General features: G+C 42.0%; 1 protein-coding gene across 2 annotated transcripts in view; it reads left to right on the top strand.

Moving 5' to 3' along the window:
* The window catches only part of SREK1 (splicing regulatory glutamic acid and lysine rich protein 1), a 323,133-nt gene that overhangs the window by 68,119 nt on the left and 233,129 nt on the right, over positions 1-21,885 (top strand). For both annotated transcript variants that reach the window (XM_029575998.1, XM_029575991.1), the window contains exon 3: positions 10,462-10,601. In XM_029575998.1, the coding sequence (XP_029431858.1) occupies positions 10,462-10,601 (140 nt within the window). The remainder of the gene's footprint in view (positions 1-10,461; positions 10,602-21,885) is intronic.

Raw genomic sequence — 21,885 nt, 5'->3', positions numbered from 1 at the left:
CTTCATGGACAAGGTTTGTTGCAGGTCCCAGGATTACATTCTAAAGTGTTCCTAGTAACCAGTTTAATGGACTTATTTGGAAAGGTTCAGTGGGTAACTGGAATTGGATAATTCAGGGTTTATGGTCATGCAAGGCATAAATCTTGAACATCACAGTGTATCTGCCTTAAATTCCATTTGTATTTTATGACAATCCCTAGTTAATTTCTTAATTACTGTGACAGTTACATAAATCTGTCCATGTCGATAGGATTTGGGTTGTAGAATTGCAAAAGTGCACTCAGTAGTTGCCAGATAACAGGCATAACTTGAGATTACTCAAAGAATATACAAACTAACACTGTTCTAAAGGTTTGAGTATCATGAAAACTGATTGGTTTCTAAAGCTCAAGTGCCAGAATAATTTCTCTGGGGTTTAACTGAATGCACTTTAGCAATTTAGGGTTCAGATACACGATAAAGCTGAAAATATTAAATACTTTATGTGAAGACAAAATATGTGAATCAATATTAGAAACTTTCCGTTTAAATCAATTTATTACAGACTTTATGTGGGAATGTTATATCTAAATACGAGGATATGTATTTTATTATTTCTTATGCTTAGCGTAAGACTGCCCATAAGATTATATTATTTATGCCACAATGGAACCAAAAATTGTAAAGCTAGCATTAATTAGCTTCCCTGGAGACAAGGAGGTTCACCAGCCTTATAAGAGGGTCATGTGACCTTGGATGGCAATGAGTAGACTGAACTTGTCAGAGCTTTTTGGCAAAGACTGGCATTATTTACTTCGCATGCATAGGTCGTCTTGCAATACTGTGATTTCATAGCCACTCTGTTTCCCTTTTTCGGCAGTTCAGTGGTATGATTTCCTAGCAGACTGTTTCTTTAGTGTTCATGCTATTTTTTTCCTGGCCTCAGCCAATAATTTTTTTTTTGTTTTCCTTCATAGTTTCCTATTTAAGCTTTCAGCCTTCATTAATCTTTGTCACCTTTAATGTTGCTGAATTGCCCCTGATATTTTTCAGCAGGATATGGAGTGTTGGTCGGGCAGAGGTCTTTTTCTCTCAGTTTTTCACCATGTCAGAGAAGTAGGTCATTGGCTTCATATTAGTCTCAGTTGCATGTGAAAAATGTCCATCACTCAAAGGCACAAAGAATGTCACACCTTATTTGGGAAGGACCATGGCAATGATGGCTATGAAATCTGCTCCAGGATGCTACCTAGAGCAATTAGGTTCATTAGAAGCTCTATCCTTCTGGGACCAAAGTCCACTTCCAAGAAGCTGGTCTCGAAAGCTCATCATACAACACAGAAATTTGACTACAGTCATGCTGGTGGCACATCTTTGCACAAGAGCTCTTCAACTTCTCCCTTGCTTCATTTCAAGAGTAGACCTGAGAGTGAAGCCAAGACTTGGTCTCTCCTGTTGTTCAGCAAGGTCTCCAAAAATTCATGCCAAGTACTGATTACAGCAAGCATCAAGCGGAGGCTCCAATGCATCAGTGCAGCGTCATAGTGGATAACACATTGAAATCGTCGGTTCAGTGTGCTGCGGCAGTCAAAAAAGCAAACAGAATGTTGGGAATTATTAGAAAGGGAATGATGAATAAAACGGAAAATGTCATAATGCCTCTGTATCGCTCCATGGTGAGACCGCACCTTGAATACTGTGTACAATTCTGGTCGCCGCATCTCAAAAAAGATATAATTGCTATGGAGAAGGAACAGAGAAGGGCTACCAAAATAAGGGGAATGGAACAACTCCCCTATGAGGAAAGACTAAAGAGGTTAGGACTTTTCAGCTTGGAGAAGAGACGGCTGAGGGGGGGGGGGGGGGATATGATAGAGATGTTTAAAATTATGAGAGGTCTAGAACGGGTAGATGTGAATCTGTTATTTACTCTTTCGGATAGTAGACTAGGGGGCACTCCATGAAGTTAGCATGGGGCACATTTAAAACTAATGGATAAGTTCTTGGAGGAGAAGTCCATTACCTGCTATTAAGTTCACTTAGAAAATAGCCACTGCCATTAGCAATGGTAACATGGAATAGACTTAGTTTTTGGGTACTTGCCAGGTTCTTATGGCCTGGATTGGCCAGTGTTGGAAACAGGATGCTGGGCTTGATGGAACCTTGGTCTGACCCAGTATGGCATTTTCTTATGTTCTTATGTTCAATGAATGGCTTCGAGAGATCTGTTCTGACAGAAGTTCCACATGTTATGAAGCAGGTACCCCTGGAGGTTACCTCATTTTCCTGTGCCAAGGCTGCTCTGTTATAGGCTCCCCAGGATAAACCCAATGCCTTCTAGAGGGCCAGTGAGGGTATACATTTTTCTAATTCCATCATTCTTTTTGTTCAATATGGAGTTGGAAAGGAGAATCTTTCTCAAATTTAAGTGACATGTCATCCGTGCCAAGGTTCAATTACTGAGTTCCTCAACCCCAATAGGTGCATTAAACAATACATTTTGGAAGATGCTCCAAAATTCGTTGATACTCTTAACTCTAGAGAGGTAAAAAGAATTTCACAGCCTTATGAAGCTAGCCAAATGTGAAAAAGCCACCTATTTCAGATGATCTGATGATTTTTTTGAAATGGCATTAGGAGCCTCTGCAATGACCATAGACCAATGAATCTCAACTTTTCATGACTGTTCTATCCCTTTCCAAAGTTCGAGATATCTTGATTAACCCTAGCATTGCAAAAAATTCATATTCACAGAAAATGCTATTTTTATAGTTCAGTATAATATTTGGGTTTGTTTTTCAATTGGCATTTAACTGCCAAACATACATAGAAACATAGAAAATGATGGCAGAAAAGGACCAAACGGTCCATCTAGTCTGTCTAACAAGCTTATGGTAGCATCTGCTGCACCATACAAGTCACCCCCTTACTTAGTTTCCCAAACCATCAGTCAGGGCCCTTGTTGGTTGCTGTCTGAGTCCAATTCCCTGTTGCTGTTGAAGCAGAGAGCAATTTTGGAGTTGCATCCAAAATATCAGGCATGTTAAGGGTAGTAACTGCCACAGCAGCAAGTTATTCCCATGCTTATTTGTTTTCCAAGACTGTAAAATTCAATGTCCTTATTGGTTGCTTCTGAATCTAATTCCCCTTTTCCTCTTTTTTCCCCCTGCCGTAAAAGAGAGCAATAATGGAGTTGCATCAACAGTATGAAGGCTTATTGGTTAAGGGTAGTTCTTTTCCATCCTCTAGCCTTTAGCGATCCACAGTGTTTATCCCATGCCCCTTTTAAAACTTTCACCATTTTTGTCTTCACCTCCTCCAGAAGGGCATTCCAGACATCCATCACCCTCTTCGTGAAGAAATATTTCCTGACGTTGCTTCTGAGTTGTCCTCCCTGGAATTTCATATAACCTGAATTCACACCAAATCTAAAAGAAAGTGACATCAATATGATGGAGCTGAAGTAGCTAGAGGGTACATTCCTTGAGGTGCTTTATTTCTTTTTGACAAATTGGTGCCAGTTTGAAGCTTGTGGGAAGAGCTGTGACAGGGAAGGGAGTGTCAGATAACCTTTAACTGGGCCATCTCACTTGTGTAACTGGTGAACCTACTCGTCTTCAGAGAAATCAAAGTTTCTTACCCTTTAAAGGTGTTCTCTGATACAGCAGTTTATCAATCACACAAACCCTCCCTTGTCACCCGAGTGATATTCTTTCCCTTCTATAAGCCTTGGCTTCCTAAATCTGTTCTGGTGATATTCCAGCCAATTAGGTTTTCAGGTTAGGGTTTTCAGGAAGGACTAAGGGGCATTCCATGAAGGTAGCAAGTAGCACATTTAAAACTAATCGGAGAAAATTATTTTTCACTCAACGCACAATTAAGCTCTGCAATTTGTTGCCATAGGATGTGGTTAGTGTAGCTGGGTTCAAAAAAGGTTTGGATAAGTTCTTGGAGAAGTCCATTAACTGCTATTAATCAAGTTTACTTAGGGAATAGCCACTTCTATTAATTGCATCAGTAGCATGGGATGTTCTTGGTGTTTGGGTAATTGCCAGGTTCTTGTGGCCTGGTTTGGCCTCTGTTGGAAACAGGATGCTGGGCTTGATGGACCTTGTTCTGACCCAGCATGGCAATTTCTTATGTTCTTATGTAAATTTGCATATGCTGGGCCTCCAGTGTTTGTAAATTTATTTCATGCATGACGTAGATATCTTGAAAATCTGACTTGCTCTTGGCCACCAGGACAAGTTTGGAAGCCCTATTACAAGCTTGGCTAAATAGGACCTGAGAGAATAGAACAGTTTAGGAAATCCCCTGCATAAGCTGTAAGGTTTAGTCTTTTTACCAGAAAGCTCTGGAAAGTTTGTTCCACTCAGCACCACATATGTTCTTGTGACCCATTTGTGTGACTGGTGAACAGCTATTTTTGGAGAACACCCATTGCAGGTAAGCAATTTTGCTTTCTCAGTACAAAGGTGCATGTGATCTACACAGGTTACAAATAAACAGTTTGAATGGTGGACGTTGAAAATCATCCCCCAAAGAAAAAAAACAATGTTTAGAACTTGCCTTCATGATTACTGATTCCTTGGAAATATTGCTACCCATACTGATTGTAACTTAAAACAAAATATAAATTTTATGGGGCTCCTTCAGGGCTCTAAACCACAGTGTAATACTTATGCTATGTCTTAAGGTTATGTTTTGTAATCAAGGTTTCACTAAGCAACTGGATTTTTCTAAACCACTATTTTCCCCTAGTGCAATAACTGCTATGTGGTAACCAGAGTAAGCCCACAAAATGTCACTTGAGCTGTATGTTAAATTGGTTAGGTACTGGGCGGGGTATACACAGTTGGTACTTGATAATGCTGCTGCCAAAGTTTGATGGAATTGAAAAAAAGATTTTGAACTAATCTATTTTTCATTTGGGCTACTTCTGTACCTCTATATTCTGAGGAACTGTTAGCTTTGAAAATAGATCATTTATATACAGATTCCTCCTTTACATTTCAAGTAGCACTAAAAGAACCTAATACTACAATATTATTTAAGTAAAACTAAAGCAGCTGTATTGATCAGTATTCAATTCCATCTTACAGGGCTGTGGTAAACAATTTTTTTTACCCCTTTCAGTCAAAATGGGAGAGAGCCCATATTGTGTAGGTATCACAGTGTATAAGTTTGTCTGTTTCTTTTCCCTCATTTCTCTATTGCTTTCCCAAACCTTTTTACTCTGGTGAGGGGGAAGGGCCAAAACAATAAAGGCGGCACCTTAGCCATCACTTCTAACTTTTTTTTTTCTGTCCACATTTGCTGGTAGCTGGAGTTTAACTATTAATTTGGTTTTATATGTTCTCTCTGTGTGATATGTGCATTATTAGATGACTAGACTGGCCCAGGCAGACCTGTTACACTTGCCTGAGTAAGGCATTGTTTGCCATGCCACTAAACCTGCCGTGCAGTGACACCTTCATGGGGAAATGAGATCGGAGTCTGGCCGCTGAAGATGGACGCCTGTCTCTGTTCTTATTTTATTTTACTTTCTTTTCTCTTTTATTTTGTCCCTTTTTGTTTCATTTTTTTACTTTTTTTTTTTTTTTTTTATTCTCACCTTAATTTGAACTGGATTTCCAGTTCTGTATATCGATGATCTGTAATAATTTGCAAATCTGTTTTGCATTACATGAAAATAGAGAGGCGAGGGTTAGCTGTATTTAAAGAAAAAATGAGGAACACTGAAGTTTAATCAAAGGACCAGGAACAGGCCCAAAAAATCCCCCAAAATCTGAAAGGTCTGTCAAATTGAGCATTTACAAAAAAAAAAAAAAAAAAAATCACAAAACCCAGTCAACATAAAAATGGGAATAAAGAAAATTGATTGCTCAGGAGACTGGCATGGATTTATAGAGCTTTTCACTTCTAGGTCAATGGTTAAAATCATGCCTGTGCAAAATGATTTGGCGCTCTCCATCCAGGTGCCTGTAGACTGGTATCCACAGCTCTCTAGATTAAGGCACATTAGCAGGGCAATGTAAGGAAACTTGTGCTGCTGTATCCTGTGTTGTCCCTGTACCGTGGATTCAGTGAGGGATTTTGACTTCTGACGCTTTATGAACCTTCATAAGCAATTAGATACACTAGAAAGAATTAAAGCTGACAACTGCCTGTAAAGGCTCAGAAAAAAAGTATGCAAAAATCCCATCACCACACTTGGCATAACAGAAATCAACAAAACATGAAATGGAATGTCATAAGAATAGTCCAAAATTTGAAAAAGACTGCTTTGCCTAGTAAATATGGTAGTGAAAAAAATTGCACATTCCAGCTGTTAAATGTCATCTGTCTCAAACAGATTCAAGAACTTGCTTTATTCAAAGTATGAAGAAAAGCTGCTCATATAACTCCCAGGAGTATTGCCGTACTTCAGTAATTAATTTCTGTATGGAGATTACACTATCTCCCATCTTTTATGCATTTCTGTTGTGCTCAGTGTAGTAGGAAGATTTTTGCATACTTTCTTTCTGTATATTTGTGGTAAACTTTTAGTTTTTTTAAAATTGATGTTTGTGTTTTATTTTTTAAATTGTCACTCCTGATTCAGTGAACCTTTCTGATTGTGCCATACATTTAGCAGAACTATATTCTGGGCTGTTCATTTTTTGTTTTGTCTATATTAGTAAAGTATTGCATAGTATAGGGGCATTGGGACTTGACTTTGTTAGATAAGACCTTCCATTTTACATCCAAGTTCACTTGTCTCAGAAAATGCTGACTCAAATTCATTGTTTAATGCCAGATCTGAAGCTGCCAAGATGGTGGCCAGGAATCCATTCCTGCTAATGTAGTGTCAAGAGTATTTATCAGAATTGCAACTGATTAATACAGTGAATTTCTTTCAGTACAGAGACAATTTTTATTTCTACTTTTAGTGTGAACTTTGAGATGAGACACTTCAAAACAAGTATGTGAGAATCTAATAACATGCTCTCTTTCCTCAGTTCCTATCAACTCTTACATAGTATATCATAGTTTAGAAACTGAGGACTGCACCATATGGAGTAATTTTCAAAAGGATTTATGTCCATAAAAATATACATTTATAGCAATTTTCAAAAGCTCATTTAAGTGGTTAAAGTGCATTTTATGCATGTAAACCCCAGTTTCAAGCTCTCAAATCCTTTTGAAAATTACCCCATATGTACAAATTATTTTTTTTTCCCTGTCGCATTTGATGTGACTGTAGTCCTTGGGAAGCACTACTTGTAAAACATCCTTTGCATTGCACTTCTACCTAGTGAAGGGCTATTTTCATTAAGCTGATTAAAAGTATAAAACTTTTTCAAAATTTCTTCCTTCATCAAACTTTAATTTTAGTAATTTTATACTAGAAAAACAAATACACTTTGTCTAAGTCCCAGTCACTTTTCATGTCTGATCTGAACAGGGCCACAACATTTGCACAAATATATTGGTTCATTTTGATAATAATGCTGTTCTTGCAGAATCATTTAAATGGTTCCGAAAAAGAATTCATAGCAGTACTTATTGTAATGATCCTTAGACAGCAAATTCTTACTCTGATTGCTGCCGGTCCCTTACTTCAGTTTAAAGAGTAATCTAAATTATTCTGTGCTTTATCTAAGAACAGCTTTAGAATAAGGGAGTTTTGTTCAACTAGGAGAATGAGCCTGCCATGATGATGGGAAATTTTTAGATTCAACTAGATATTCATGAAGAAGGGATTCTTAATGCTACTGAGGTATCTGTGTTGCCATTAGCAGCAAAACTGTCAGTGATGTCAATTCCCCTCTTTTTTTTTTTTTTTTTTACAATAGAAAAGGACAGATCCATGACATTGTGCTACTATTTTTGGTATAAAATGGATGCTCCAAGGAGCAGCAGGAACTTGCTAAGATAGAATTTGCTGTGTTTCCTTGCAGGCACATTGACTTGATTGTACAATAAGCATTTCATCATGCAAAATTACTGTGAAAATAAGCTACTCACATTAGTTCAATCTTTTTTTTTTTTTTTAAGAATTTAAAAACACAACAATCCTCGGAGAGCAAAATAGGGTAAACAACATTTTTTTTTAAGGATAATATTGATAAGTTAAAATCGAATCAGACTTTTTACCAATAAATATTCAGGAATTTTATTGTATGAGAGCCATTTTGTACCTTTTCTTTTTTTAGAAGTTTGTAAAGTTAATGTATTTAAAGGTTCTCCTGTGCATCTCGTTCCTTTTTGTTCAATAAAATCAAAGGAAAAGATCTCGTGAGACATTTGAGGGTTAGAGGGTTTTTTTGTATTTTTAATAACATGGTATTTATCTTTTTTTTTTAATATGCTATAAGATGAGGCTTCCACTGCTGCTGTCACATGTTTTCAGTTTGTCAGAAAGATATTGGCGGGTTTGAGGATGCTTATGCTTTAATGCTATTGGATGATTTTTGATAGGAGTGTTACTATCCATGATCTGTCAGCAGATTTTTAAAAAATCTATTACCTGAAACCATGGGAGAGGAGAATAATTCGAAATAAAGATAAGAACAATGAGAATAGCCAGGCCCTGAAATAATTTGTAAGAAATGAGTAAATAGTGAAAGAGAGAACAGCAGTAGACTGGTTTTGGGTGGGTGGGGTTTGAAGATGTCCAGTATACTAGAAATGAGAAATCAAATTTTATTTGCCTAAGAAGTTTGTGCATAACTTACTGAAATGAATGAAAATGAATGCACATCCCTGTTTATAAATACTAAAGCACTTACAGTTCAAGTCATCCCCTAGGAGATGATCCTCATGTACACATTCTTAGAATTTTACAAGTAGCCCATGTCAGCAACTGGTCTCCTTTTAGAAAGCATTTTTCATATTTTTAACACTTTAAAAAAAAAAGTCAGCACCTATGAATAAGGATGAGATTGAAAATATAAAGGATTATAATGTTCTGGATGGCTTCCTTTCCCAGTGCATCTTATTGTGAATCTAAGCTAACATATAATGTAATTGTTTGGGTAGATATGAAACTTCAGTAACCTTAATTGTCATTTATAAGATCTGAGAGCATTCATTCAATGGCAGATAGCTTGTATAAATAGTGCCCATAATAACGTTTAATTCAACTGCACCTTTAGATACATTTTATTTTAGGAAAAGGATTGATCCCGTGCTAATGTGCGTGCACTTGACCATCATTATTCATCTTTTTCTGTATGATAGTGCTGTAGTATTCTCAGCCACAAAGCAAATGTAAATACTTGTGGCACAGAAAAAGGTGCAGTGAAAACCTTAAGTGTAAAACATAAAAATTCTACCATTTGTGTTTTGGATATCCAACAAAAAGCAAAATAGGTTCTTTATAGTTGTAGCAAAAAGACCCTTGCACGAGTCGTTTTTTTTTCATCTGAGAATGAGTTGTTTACAACATACAGCTAACTGAACCATGCAGTTAGTTTATTGCCGCCCCCCCCCCCCCCCCCCCCTCCGATAGTTCTTTTTAAGGACTTAGTGATTTTGCTTTATGTTTGAAAACATTTACTGGTTCCACTTGAAAGAGGGATCTAGAAGTGTTTAGTAGTTTTATCGTACATTAATGAGTTTTTTTGGAGGCTTCAGTCCCAATTTAATTTGTACCACAATTAAATGAATTTGAATGTTAGCTCAAGTCATCTTCTAGGAGATGCTTGAATACACAAAACCACCACACAATTGGCTTAATTAACAATAGGGGATAGCTACAGTGACTATATTGAAAATATATACAGAAACTTCCAAAGATCTAATGTGTACCACAAATGAATTTGTCTAGTGCTATTGATAACCTATAAACAAGCACTGGATTCATCTTCATATTACAAGAAAAAAGTGAAGTCTAGTTTGAGAGCCAATGATTATGCTTGAATATCCACTAGATAGATTTGGTAGGAGGAACGTAGCTGAATAACACAAGATGCTGGTGAAGAGACAGTTCAAGCAGCGCGTTTTTTTTTTTTTTTCTTTCACAAATTTGGTTATTTGCCATTTCTGGGGATTAAACTTTAAAAAATGTTCTTCTTTTCTGTATCTGATGTTCTGTGTGCTATTAGTGATGCAGCCAACACGAACGGTTGTCATGTGTAACACAACTTTCGATCACCGTGAAAACACCGCCCTGGGAAAGCGTCCATGCTTGATATCGTTTGGTTCATGAACATTAAGTTTCCAGTACAGGTGACCCATAGCTCAAAGTGTTAAATAATTGTCTACATTATTCAGTTTTTAAAATAATATTGCTAGTCTTTGAAGTTTTGATCACTTTTATTTTCCTCGTAGTGCAGGGTAAAAAAAAATAGAGGAAGAGTTAAGTTTTTGTTTTTTAAATTTTTAAGGCTCTGGTAGTGTTTATTTTTTCTTTTAAAGTGCAAGGGTAATTATGTTAGAGAGAGAAATTAAGGTGATGTATGTATTTGCCATAATGCTGGCTCTTTGCCTCTGCAGGTAAAATTCCAGAGGAAGCTAAAGCCCTGTCGTTGCTGGCACCTGCTCCTACCTTGACAAGCTTGCTTCCTGGTGCAGGCTTGCTTCCTATACCAACTCCAACTCCAACCCAGTCTTCTACTCCTGCTCCTCTAACTTCAGTAGGTGGTGGTTAATCTCAGAATGTACAGTCAGTGCTTAACAAAAGCTGTCATTGGTCACCTAGTGGGAACTTTCTATAATACAACAAGGTGGATTGCTATGGTTGAGACCAATTACAAACTTTTTGAAAAAGTATATATGTAGTATAGGCCAGCCAGTGCTTTGCTAACATTTTTCATTGAATTTGCTCAATTATATTTTGGTTTGCCAGTTCGTTGCACTGTACTATTAAGTTTGGAGATGGAGGGAGAGAATGATTTATATAACATACCTTCTTATGAGATAAATATTTTTTAAAACCCTCTTTTCTAAGAACTTAAAACAGCTGCCAGAAGCAAGGAAGACCAGAATTGAGGCATTCATCACCATGCTTAAAAGCCTGTACTTAATTCTGGATTTAGGCATCATGCGCCAGACATTGAAGGCTAAGTCTGTCGTGCAGAATTTGTTTGAGGTGTAGAATCCAGCTCCACAAGTAGCTGGATCCTTCTGGGCCCATTGCTTTTTGTCCCGGGTTGGCCCATAGAAAAATTGTAAAATGGAAAAAGGCTGGTTTCAAAAAAAAAAAAAGTTTATGCTTATTGGCACTTGTTCCTCCCTTTTCATTTGGGGCAGCATGTAGCTAGGGATTACCCACATGTGAGGACTGCCATCCTGCTTATCCTTTAGATAAAGCAAAGTTGCTTACATGTAACAGTTACGCTCCTGGAACAGCAGGATTACAGTTATGAAACCAACCTACCTCCCCTTGGAGTTGGGTTGGTGCAGAGTATAGTAGCAGCTCAATTAAATTTTGATATAAGGGTTATGGGCCGGGATTCATTAGATGTTGCCCTATGAGTGAGGACTGATATCCTGCTGTCTTTGGAAAATACCTATTACAGGTAAGCAACTCTGCTTTATTGAAAGGTGTTTTTCTTTGAGAAATCTTAATGCATGCCTGTGGATGCAAATACAGTTTCTGTATCCGTATGATAAAGTTAGATTCCAGCTGAAACCTTTCCAAGATCCTGAATAAGTAGAACCAATTGACCGATCAAAGGCCTTTTTTTTTTTTTTGCCAACAAAACTGCTGGCTTACCCTGCTTTTTCGCTCACCACATCAGATTGAGAAATCTGAGAAAATTGTCTGAGGCAAGTCTTCCTGGTACAAACCCTGACTGTGGATCAAGGTCTGAGCAACCAAGCCCAATGTATTAGCTAATACCTTGGCCAATATCTTCAAATCTCTATAAGGGAAATAAGGCAATATGACCCACACAGCAATGCATCCTGACCCACCTTAGCTGTAATTGTAATACCTGCTACATTCGCATTGGAAGAATTTATTCCTTCACTACTGAGAGAATTAAACACCGCAACCATTCGGCCTATCAGGACAGTCTGAATTTAGCTGTACAGCGTCTAATCCGGGGGATTTGCCCAGCTTCATATCTTTAATAACTTGCATTTCCTAGTGTGTAGCCAGATGGACTCGGGATCATGGGATTATATGCTCCCCTGCTAGCAGATGGAGACGGAATCAGGTTTCAAAGCTGATGTCACCTTAGCAGTGACCTCAGCCCCTTCAATATCTCTACGTCTCCTAGCAGATGTGGACGTGCTTTCCTTATCAGGATCACTGTACTATTTTTAGAAGAAGAAATTCTACCTTTAAATTGGAGAAAGATTGAGTCCCGGTCTCATGCGGTGATACTTAAAGGTCCCTTCCCCAGTTGAGAATTCCTGTGGCGATTTCTGAGATCCCTCAGAGGTGTGCCTTGGTCTGGTAGCTGGTTCCCGCCATGTATGTTGCTGCTGAAGTAGCTGAAAGGCAGTGGGTGCAGGAAGCCGAGCGCAGCGGTGATGACCAAAGTGCTCTCCCCCGCAGCCGGAGACTGTCTCTGTACTCAGCCAGTAAGTGCTGAGCCCAGGTAAGTTTAAAAAAAAAAGAAAAAAAAAAAAGAGGGGTTTCGGTAAGACTTCCTTCAGTCTCCTTGCTCGCGTGCCATACCATGCTCTTTGCCCGGAGCTCCGCTGCGGCCACTGCTGCTGGGAACACAAGGAGGAGAGGCCTGCGCGATCGGCGCCCGGACCCGTCTGGGTAAGACCTTCCTAATCCCCTTGCCCCCAGCGAGTCCAGCCCCCGATCGTGCCGCCAGTCATCCGCTCCGAGACCCGCCCACAAACCTGGAGACAGCCAAATAGCATCCAGAGAGGGGATTTTAAACTTGCTGTCCTGCAGGCGCCGCGCCTCTTTGCCCGGAGCTCCGCTGCTGCCGCCGCCGCCACCGCTGCTGGGAACACAAGGAGGAGAGGCCTGCGCGATCGGCGCCCGGACCCGTCGGGGTAAGGCCTTCCTAATCCCCTTGCCCCCGGCGAGTCCAGCCCCCGATCGCGCCGCCAGTCATCCGCTCTGAGACCCGCCCACAAACCTGGAGACAGCCAATAGCATCCAGAGAGGGGATTTTAAACTTGCTGTCCTGCAGGCGCCATGCGCCTGCGTCACGTGCCGAAGGAGCGCGACAAAGGGGCTGGCCCCTTTGTGCGCCCCTTCGTGCAGCCACTGAGATTAAAAGAAATATAACGGAAACCTCTACATACACCTCACCAAGTCCATCAACTATCCTCGGATCACACTCAACCTCAGCTGCCATATTGACCTCGCTCATCCTCCTGCTACAACTCGGACCACACTCATCCTCCAGCAACCACCACTCGGCCCTCCTTCAGCCTCATTCAACTTCATGTATCTCATTTCTCACACACTGGTAGGACCCCTGAGAAAAAAGATAGCAGCTACATACAGCCACTGAGTTCTAGAAGCAAAAAAAAAAAAAAATCCTACAGAACAACTTCCACCATCCACCTTTCGGACTGCACTCAACCTCCAGCATCCACCACCAGGACTGCACTCAACCTCCAGCATCCACCACTCGGACCTTTCAGTCTTTTTCAACTTCCTGTTCTCTTCTCCCGTTTTTCCTCTCTTCCTCTCCCTCACCCAATCAGAGATGGTGACATTCAACAACCCTCATCTACAAAATAGACACAGCCACCTTATAAACATCCCCCTATTGAAGAACAACAAAAACTTACTTTGTCTCACCTTCCTTCTCATCAACGCTCAGTCCTTGTCCAAAAAACACATGTTAATTTCCGACATACTACAAGAAAACAATCCTGACTTCTTTGCCATAACTGAATCCTGGTTAAAAAACACCGACCAAGTAATTCTGAACCAATTTACCCACAATGACTACGATACCTTTTCAATTCCCCGTAATTACAAAAGAGGAGGAGGCCTGCTACTCATTATAAGAAAACCCTTTTCTATGAAAATAATCCCACATAACCTCCCAAAACAATTTGAAGTTACTCTCTTCGACTCCCAATATCTACAAATCTGCCTTGTATATTGCCCACCCAAACTCCTAGACAGCAACATCTCCCCGCTCATTGAATTTCTTATTTCAAACATCAACACAAAAAAACCTTCTATCATCCTTGGAGACTTCAACCTACACACAGATGCGAAACCCTACTAGACATGCTGTCAAGTCTAAACTTCATCCTTCAGGTGAACAACCCTACTCACAAAGCAGGTCACACACTCGACCTGATTTTCACCAATAACTTCTTCACGAACACTTCCATTTCTCACATTCCAGTTCCATGGTCTGACCACCATCTCTTACGCTGCAAGTCTCAAACTACAACAACACAACAAATAATAATTCTACAAAAAAATCCTTCAAATTCCGTCCTCCGTTTCAAACTAATCTTCTCCTTCAAGAGCTAGGACTTCAACTAGCGAATCTAGATTTATCAAACATAAACAACGCTATCCATTCCTGGTCTGCAATCACTGAAACAACCGCTAACATCATTAACCCGGAGAAGATCAAACATCTAAAGAACAAAAACGAAACTCAAAACCCCTGGTTTAACACCACCTTAAAAAACATGAAATCAGCTCTCAGGAAAACAGAGAAAGAATGGCAAAAAAATAAGCTACCTGCTACACAACAAAAATACCGTACACAATTAGCGGCCTACAAAAAATCAATCCAAAACACAAAACGGAACTACTACGGCTTTAAAATTATTAATTCCTCTAACCAAACCCAAATCCTTGTTCAACTTTGTAAATAACCTCATTTCTGATACCTCCACCTCCAACGCAACCATCACCAATAAAAACCTAAGCCAAGATTTAGCCTTCTTCTTTAAGGACAAAATCTCCAAAATTACAGATACCTTTAACTCCACTTCAAGCTTCAATTTTCAATCATCAACAATCAACATTCATCCGTGGCTCGATTTCAGACCTATCTCCATCATAGAAACAGAAAAAATGCTGAAGAAAATCAACCCTGCACGACACGAACTTGACACCATTCCCACCCGAGTACTTAAAGAAATCGCTATCCTTTAGCTCCAACAATTTCAGCAATCATCAGCAAGTCACTCGAGGAAGGAGAGCTGCCTCCCAAGTTAAAAATCGCCACCATCACACCTTTATTAAAGAAAAAAAACCTCAACCCAGACGACCTAAACAACTACCGCCCAATTTCCAACTTACCCTTCTTCGCCAAAATGATAGAGAAAGCAGCTTTGAAACAACTCAACGAACATCTAGACGATAACAAAATTCTCTTTCCCTCCCAATTCGGCTTCAGAAAAAACCACAGCACTGAAACCCTCCTACTTAACCTCTCCAATACCATCCTAAGAGGACTTGACAACAAAAAAGGATACCTTCTGATTCTTTTAGACCTCTCTGCAGCCTTTGACACAGTGGATCATAAAATTCTTATTTCCTGTCTAGAATCCATAGGACTAGCTGGCAAGACTCTTAGTTGGTTTACATCCTTCCTCAATAATAGACACTTCAAAGTTTCTCACAATTGCTCATCGAACCCCATCCCCCTCGAAACAGGTGTACCACAAGGATCAGCACTTTCACCCATCTTATTCAACATTTACCTGACCCCTCTTTGCCATCTCCTCTCAAGACTCGACATAACATATTACATGTATGCCGATGATATACAATTCCTCATACCAATTTCCTCCTCGATAGAAGATGCTATGTCTAAAGCAGCCTCACACCTGGACACAATCAGAAACATGCTAATTCATCTTAAACTATGTCTAAATACCATCAAAACTGAATGTATCCTAATCTCCAAAAATAATCCTGATCATAAAACAATTCCACCCTTCCTCTTTGACAAGACCCTCGTACATCTTAAAGAGAGCGTTAAAGACCTGGGATTTTGGTTAGACATCGACCTAAACGTCAAGAAACACATCGCTACAAAAATAAAAGAAGGCTTCTACAAACTTCAAATTTTAAAACATCTAAAACCTCTGCTTCACCCCCATGATTTCAAAACTGTCCTACAAGCCCTCCTGTTTTCCAGTTTAGACTACTGCAACTCCCTTTTGATTGGCCTTCCAAAATCTTCTTTGAGACCCTTGCAGCTCCTTCAGAACGCTGCAGCCAGAATACTAACAGGTAAAAGAAAGACCGATCATATTACACCTGTCCTCAATCAATTACAGTGGCTCCCTATTGAAAAAAGAGTAGAATTCAAAGTTCTCTCTATTCTTCACAATGCAATATATAAAGCCGAATACTCCGCCCTTGCTGACATCATTCATTTACATAGCTCTCACCGAACAACAAGATCTACTAGTAAAATTCAACTAGTAATTCCCTCACTTCCACAGGCCAAATTATCCTCCACCAGAAGCAGAGCCCTTTTCATTGTTGGCCCAAAACTCTGGAATTCATTACCTCATTTCCTCACCAATCAAGAAAACTTAAAATCCTTCAAAAAAGACCTAAAATCCTGGCTACTCAGCCAATCTTTTAAAGACTGAACTCTATGACTTAAAGTATATTAACATAGCCTGCTATCTTTCATTATCCCCCTCATTCAAATTCCCTGTTTCATGATGCAGATGTCCTCTGTCTTTGATGTTCCCAGATATCTGTCCACCTACCCAGGGTTTCCACCCTGTGTTATCCTGTAATATTCATTCTCTTGTTATGTTTTTTTGCTCATTACTGTTAACTTTTGAAATTTTTTAAATTTCAAACATCGTTCAATGTATCATGTTGTTTTTTGTATGTAAACCGGAGTGAAGGCAACTCTGCTATACCTCGGTATATAAAAAATGCTAAATAAATAAATAAATACCAACGTCATTCCCGATCCGTTGGTATAAAGGGAAGTGGGCATCAGAGTGAGTTGAGTGGCCACACAGTGGGCTAGGCCCCACTTCAGGCTTAGTCGGCACATCGTGTGGTAGGCTGCATTTGCACCATCTTACGTGCGTTTTTGTGCACCTTGCATTGCCCTCCATACAGCGTCTGTATGTGGGGCACATACCGGCTCTGTGCATGTCACATGCATACGTACGCGCACAACTTCTTAGATGCAGAATTCTCAAGCGCACGGGCTATGCATGTGCCTTGCCGCAGCCCGCTTAGGTGCCCAAAATCTGTGCGCACAAAAATCTTCAAGAGTCAGCCGGCTGAATTCACAACTGTCGTCTCTAATGGCTCCGGCAACAAAGAGACGTAAGCACCATGCGCTGCTTGTCATATTAGGGCTACTCAGTCTAACCTGGATTTTTACTTATGTCAGCACTGTGAGGAGGCCCAGGGAGAGTTGGCCTCCCCAGACTTTACCAAACCCAGTTCTTCCCATTCTGAGGATGGGTCAGCCACAACCTTAACTGGAAGTACCCCAGATCTGAATAATCCCAGGGCTGGGTCTTCCGAAGGAGAGGGAAATTCAACAGCACCTACTCCTGTTCTTCCTGGGCTGGGTATAGACCCGGCGGCCTTTTCATGGGTGGATTTTTTTCAAGGCCTTCAAGCCTTCATACGAGCACAGTCTATTTCACTTGCCCCAGTCCGGATGAAACCACAGCTGGTAAGTCCTCCCTCTCCCAGTCCTTTGCCATGCTGGGCTTGATGGACCCTTGGTCTGACCCAGCATGGCAATTTCTTATGTTCCTTATGTTCTTTTGGCAGACCTCGAGACATGCCTTGCCTCACCAAGGGTGTTCCTGGCAGGGACTTGGACAGCACGGATGAAGAAGGGGATCCAGATTCCTTGGAAAATGGAGAAATCGCTCCAGGTTTAGAACCATATTGGACCATGTTACGTTTTTTCCATAGAGATGAATTGCTGGTCCTGGTTTCCCAGACTCTGAAGATGCTGGGAGTTCCTGGGGCGGACTCCATGACGGAACCTAAAAAGAATCCCATTCTGGTGTCTCTACAGAAAGCCTCTTGCAATTTTCCGGTACTGGAAGCCATCCAGGAGTTGATTGACCTGAAATGGGACGCCCCTGAAGTGAGTTTTAAAGGTGGTCGAGCATTAGAGGCTCTATACCCACTGGATCTGGCAGCGAGAGAACGCCTGCGCTTCCCTAAAGTGGATGCGCTGGTCTGCTGTTTCCAAGTGAACTATCCCAGTGGAAGGAGGAGCGGCCTTAAAGGATGCGCATGATAGGCGGATAGAGTCTATCTTTAAGCAAGCCTTTGACGCGACAGCAATGACCTTACAGATTGCTTCCTGTTGTGCCCTGGTAGCTCGCTCATGCCTCCTCCTCTCCAGAAAGATGGATGACTCAGGGGCATATTCCAGAGAAGCTATGGAGCCTGAAGCTGCCATTTTAGCTGACGCGGGCTCTGACCTAGTCCATATCTTTTGGCCAGAGGCGTGGCCTCAGTGATAGCGGCCAGAAGACAGCTATGGCAGAGAAATTGGTCAGCAGACGCGACCTCTAAAGCAAACTTCACAAAGAAGCCCTTTAAGGGATCTCTTCTCTTCGGAAGCGAATTGGAAAAGCAGGCCAGTAAGTGGGGTGAGTCTCCATTGTCCCGGCTACCGGAAGATAAGAGAAAGCAGTCACAGCACCCCTTATCTATGAGGGGGTTGATCCAGGGGTGCCCAGTGCTTTCAGCCCTACAGAAACTCTGCATTCCAGAGGCCTCTGTCCTCTGGGAGGTCTGTCCTTTCAAAACAGCCCAAGAGACAAGCCGGATCAGTTTCGGCCTGAACTCCCCAATGAAGTTTTGCCGACCCAACCACGGAACGAGGATATAGGGGGTCAGATATCCTTTTACCAGTAGTGGGCCAAGATCACGTAGGACAAATGGGGACTGAATGTCATATGAGAAGGATTTGCACTGGAGTTTTGCAGCACTCACTGGGACATGTTCATGATGTCTCCTTGTCACTCCCAGCACAAGAAGCAGGTAGTGGAGTCTACCTTGATAAGGCTCCTCAGAATGAGGGATATAATTCCAGTACCTGCACCCCTGAAAATACAGGGCATTGTTCAATCTATTTCATCATACCCAAGAAGGAGGGTTCCTTTTGACCCATCCTGGAAATGAATTATACCGATGGGTAATTCATTTCCATATGGAAACTCTGCACTCCGTGATAATGGCCATACAACCAGGAGAGTTCTTTACCTCCCTGGACCTCTCCGAGGCCTACCTTCGTATTCCAATCCGACAAGAACATCAGCATGTCCTACACTTTGTGGTACTGGGCCACATTATTAGTTCTGGGCGCTGCCCTTCGGCCTGGCCACCGCCCCCAGAACATTTTCCAAGATTATGGTGGTCGTAGCGGTGGCAATGAGGAAAGAGGGAATCCCTGCATCATCAGTACTTGGACGATTGGTTGATCCGGGCAAAGTCCATGGAAGAGAGTCTCCAGATGATCAACAGGGTGATGTCCCTGCTTCAAAAGCTTGGTTGGGTCGTAAATATGGACAACAGCAGCCTCAAGCGTTCCCAGTCCTTGGAATATCTGGGAGTCTGTTTCGATATCAAGCAGGGCAAGGCTTCCTCCTGCCTTTGCGAATAAGGAAGTTGATATCCCGTGCATAGGTTCATGAACACGATATGCCCCAAGGTGTGGCGCTGTCTTTAGGTCCTCTGTTTGGCATCAACCCTGGAGGTAGTTCCGAGGGCGAGGACACACATGTGGCCACTTCAGTGCTCCCTGCTGTCACGTTGGAACGTGCTGTCTCAAGACTATTCGATTCGCCTCCACCTACGGATGGAAGTATGTTCTCGGCTCTAGTGGTGGCTGCAGGAAGGCTCCCCTAGGCAAGGGTGTAAGCCTGTCCTTGCTGAACTGGCTGGTCCTCACGACAGACGCGAGCCTTCGGGATTGGGGAGCTCACTGTCAGGAACTGACGGCGCAGGGGCGCATTGGACCAAGGAAGAAGTGCCCTGGAACATAAACCGCCTGGAACCTCGGGCAGTCAGATTGGCTCATCTACAGTTCAGCCACTTATTCCAGGGTCAGGCGGTTCGTGTGATGTTTGACAACGCTGCAATGGTAGCCTACATCAACCGCCAGGGGGATCTGAGAGCCAGCAAGTGTGTCTGGAGATAGATTTCCTTATGGACTGGGCGGAGTTGAATCTACTGATGATCTCTGCCTCCCACATCTCAGGAAAAGACATCATCAGAGCAGACTTTCTAAGCAGGGAGATTCTGGTTCCAGGAGAATGGGTGTTGTCGGCCAGAGCCTTTCAGCTGCTGGTAGCTCGCTGGGGGCCTCCCATCCATTGACCTACTGGCCTCATCTCACAATGCGAAGGTTTCCTGATTCTTCAGTCGCAGAAGAGATCAGTGGTCCCTGGAGATTGACGCCCTTGTTAAGGCTAGGCCAGAAGAAGACTTATTATTTGCTTTCCCTCTGTGGCCCCTGCTGGGTAGGGTCATTCGCAGGATTGAGTGCCATAGGGGAGTTGTCCTTCTAGTGGCTCCGGATTGGCCTAGGCGCCCGTGGTATGCAGACATGCGGAGACGCCCCCCCCCCCCCCCCGTGCCTCCCACCGCACAGGGACCTGCTCCAACAAGGTCCGGTCCTTCAAGAGGATTCGACTCTATTTTTGTCTTACGGTTTGGCCCTTGAGAGAGTACTTGCCTCATGAAGCGTGGATATTCGGTGGCAGTAATTACCACCTTGCTCCGTGTGAGGAAGTTCTCGATGTCCTTAGTTTATATGTGGGTCTGGAGAGTATTTGAGGCCTGATGCGAGGATCATGGTGTTGCCCTCACTGTCAAAATCCCTCTGGGTCTGGAATTTTTACAGGACAGCATGAATAAAGGGTTGTCCTTAGGTCCAGGTAGCGGCGCTCTCCTGTTTCAGAGGCGAGGTGAATGGAACCTGCCTGTCGGTGCATCCATTTTCTAAAAGGGGTAAAGCACCTCTAGCCACCCCTTTGGTGGCTGGTTCCCTTGTGGAATCTTAATCTATTATTGGAGTTTTTGGCAGGGCCCTCCTTTCGGCCACTGCGCAGTCTGCCTTTATGCCTGTTATCCTTGAAAACGATTTTCCTGGTGGCGATATGTTTGGCTCGTTGCATCTCTGAACTAAAGGCATTGACCTGTCAGGAACCGTTCCTCCAGATGACCCCAGGAGCATTAAAATTTCGTACAGTTCCATCCTTCTTGTCCAAGGTACTCTTGGCATTTCATGTGAATCAGTGCATTTCCTTGCATTTCCTAGTTAGGCACAAGGACACGGAAGGATACTGTCTCTTCCACCATTGAAACGTCAGTAGGATTTTGGTGCGGTATCTGGAACTTTCAGAACCGGTGCACAAGACTTGTTCTTCATGGTGGAAGGAGATAGGGCAAACCAGCTTCAAGGGCTACCATAGCTCGCTGGATCCAGGAGGTGGTCGTGGGAACTTGTGATTAGGCAGGAAAGCCATTAACCTTTCAGGTTAAAGCTCATTCCACTATGACTCAGACAGTATCTCGGGAGGAAGCTAAATTGCTGTCTCCCATCAACATTTGCCAAGCAGCAACGTGGTCATCCTTGTACACCTTCTCCAAATTCTATCGCCTAGGCGTTCAGGCCCGAGAGGACGCAACCTTTGCAAGGGTGGTGCTAACCAGAATGCGGGCAGCCTCCCGCCCCGATCAGGAGTAGTTTTTATACATCCCATTGGTCCTGAGTTCATCTGGCTACATGCTAGGAAATGGAGAAATTACTTACTTGATAATTTCATTTTCCATAAAGTAGACAGATGGACTCTGCATCCTGCCCACGACTGCCCAAGAACGGTTGCCAAGGAATCGTCCTTGAAATGAATATCTATTTCAAGTGCTTATGGGGTAAGCTGTCACCCAATCCCTAGATCAGGGCATCTATAATCTTGCTGGGATTCAGCGTTTGTTTGGTTGAATACAGTTAGTTATCCATTTTCAGTCAAGTTTTAATCAAGGTTTTTCAATAG

This window comes from Rhinatrema bivittatum, chromosome 1, assembly GCF_901001135.1.
Source record: "Rhinatrema bivittatum chromosome 1, aRhiBiv1.1, whole genome shotgun sequence".
In the NCBI taxonomy this organism is placed as follows: Eukaryota; Metazoa; Chordata; class Amphibia; order Gymnophiona; family Rhinatrematidae; genus Rhinatrema; species Rhinatrema bivittatum.
The sequence above is the reverse complement of the archived record's forward strand: the minus strand, read 5'-3'. Positions and strand labels throughout refer to the sequence as shown.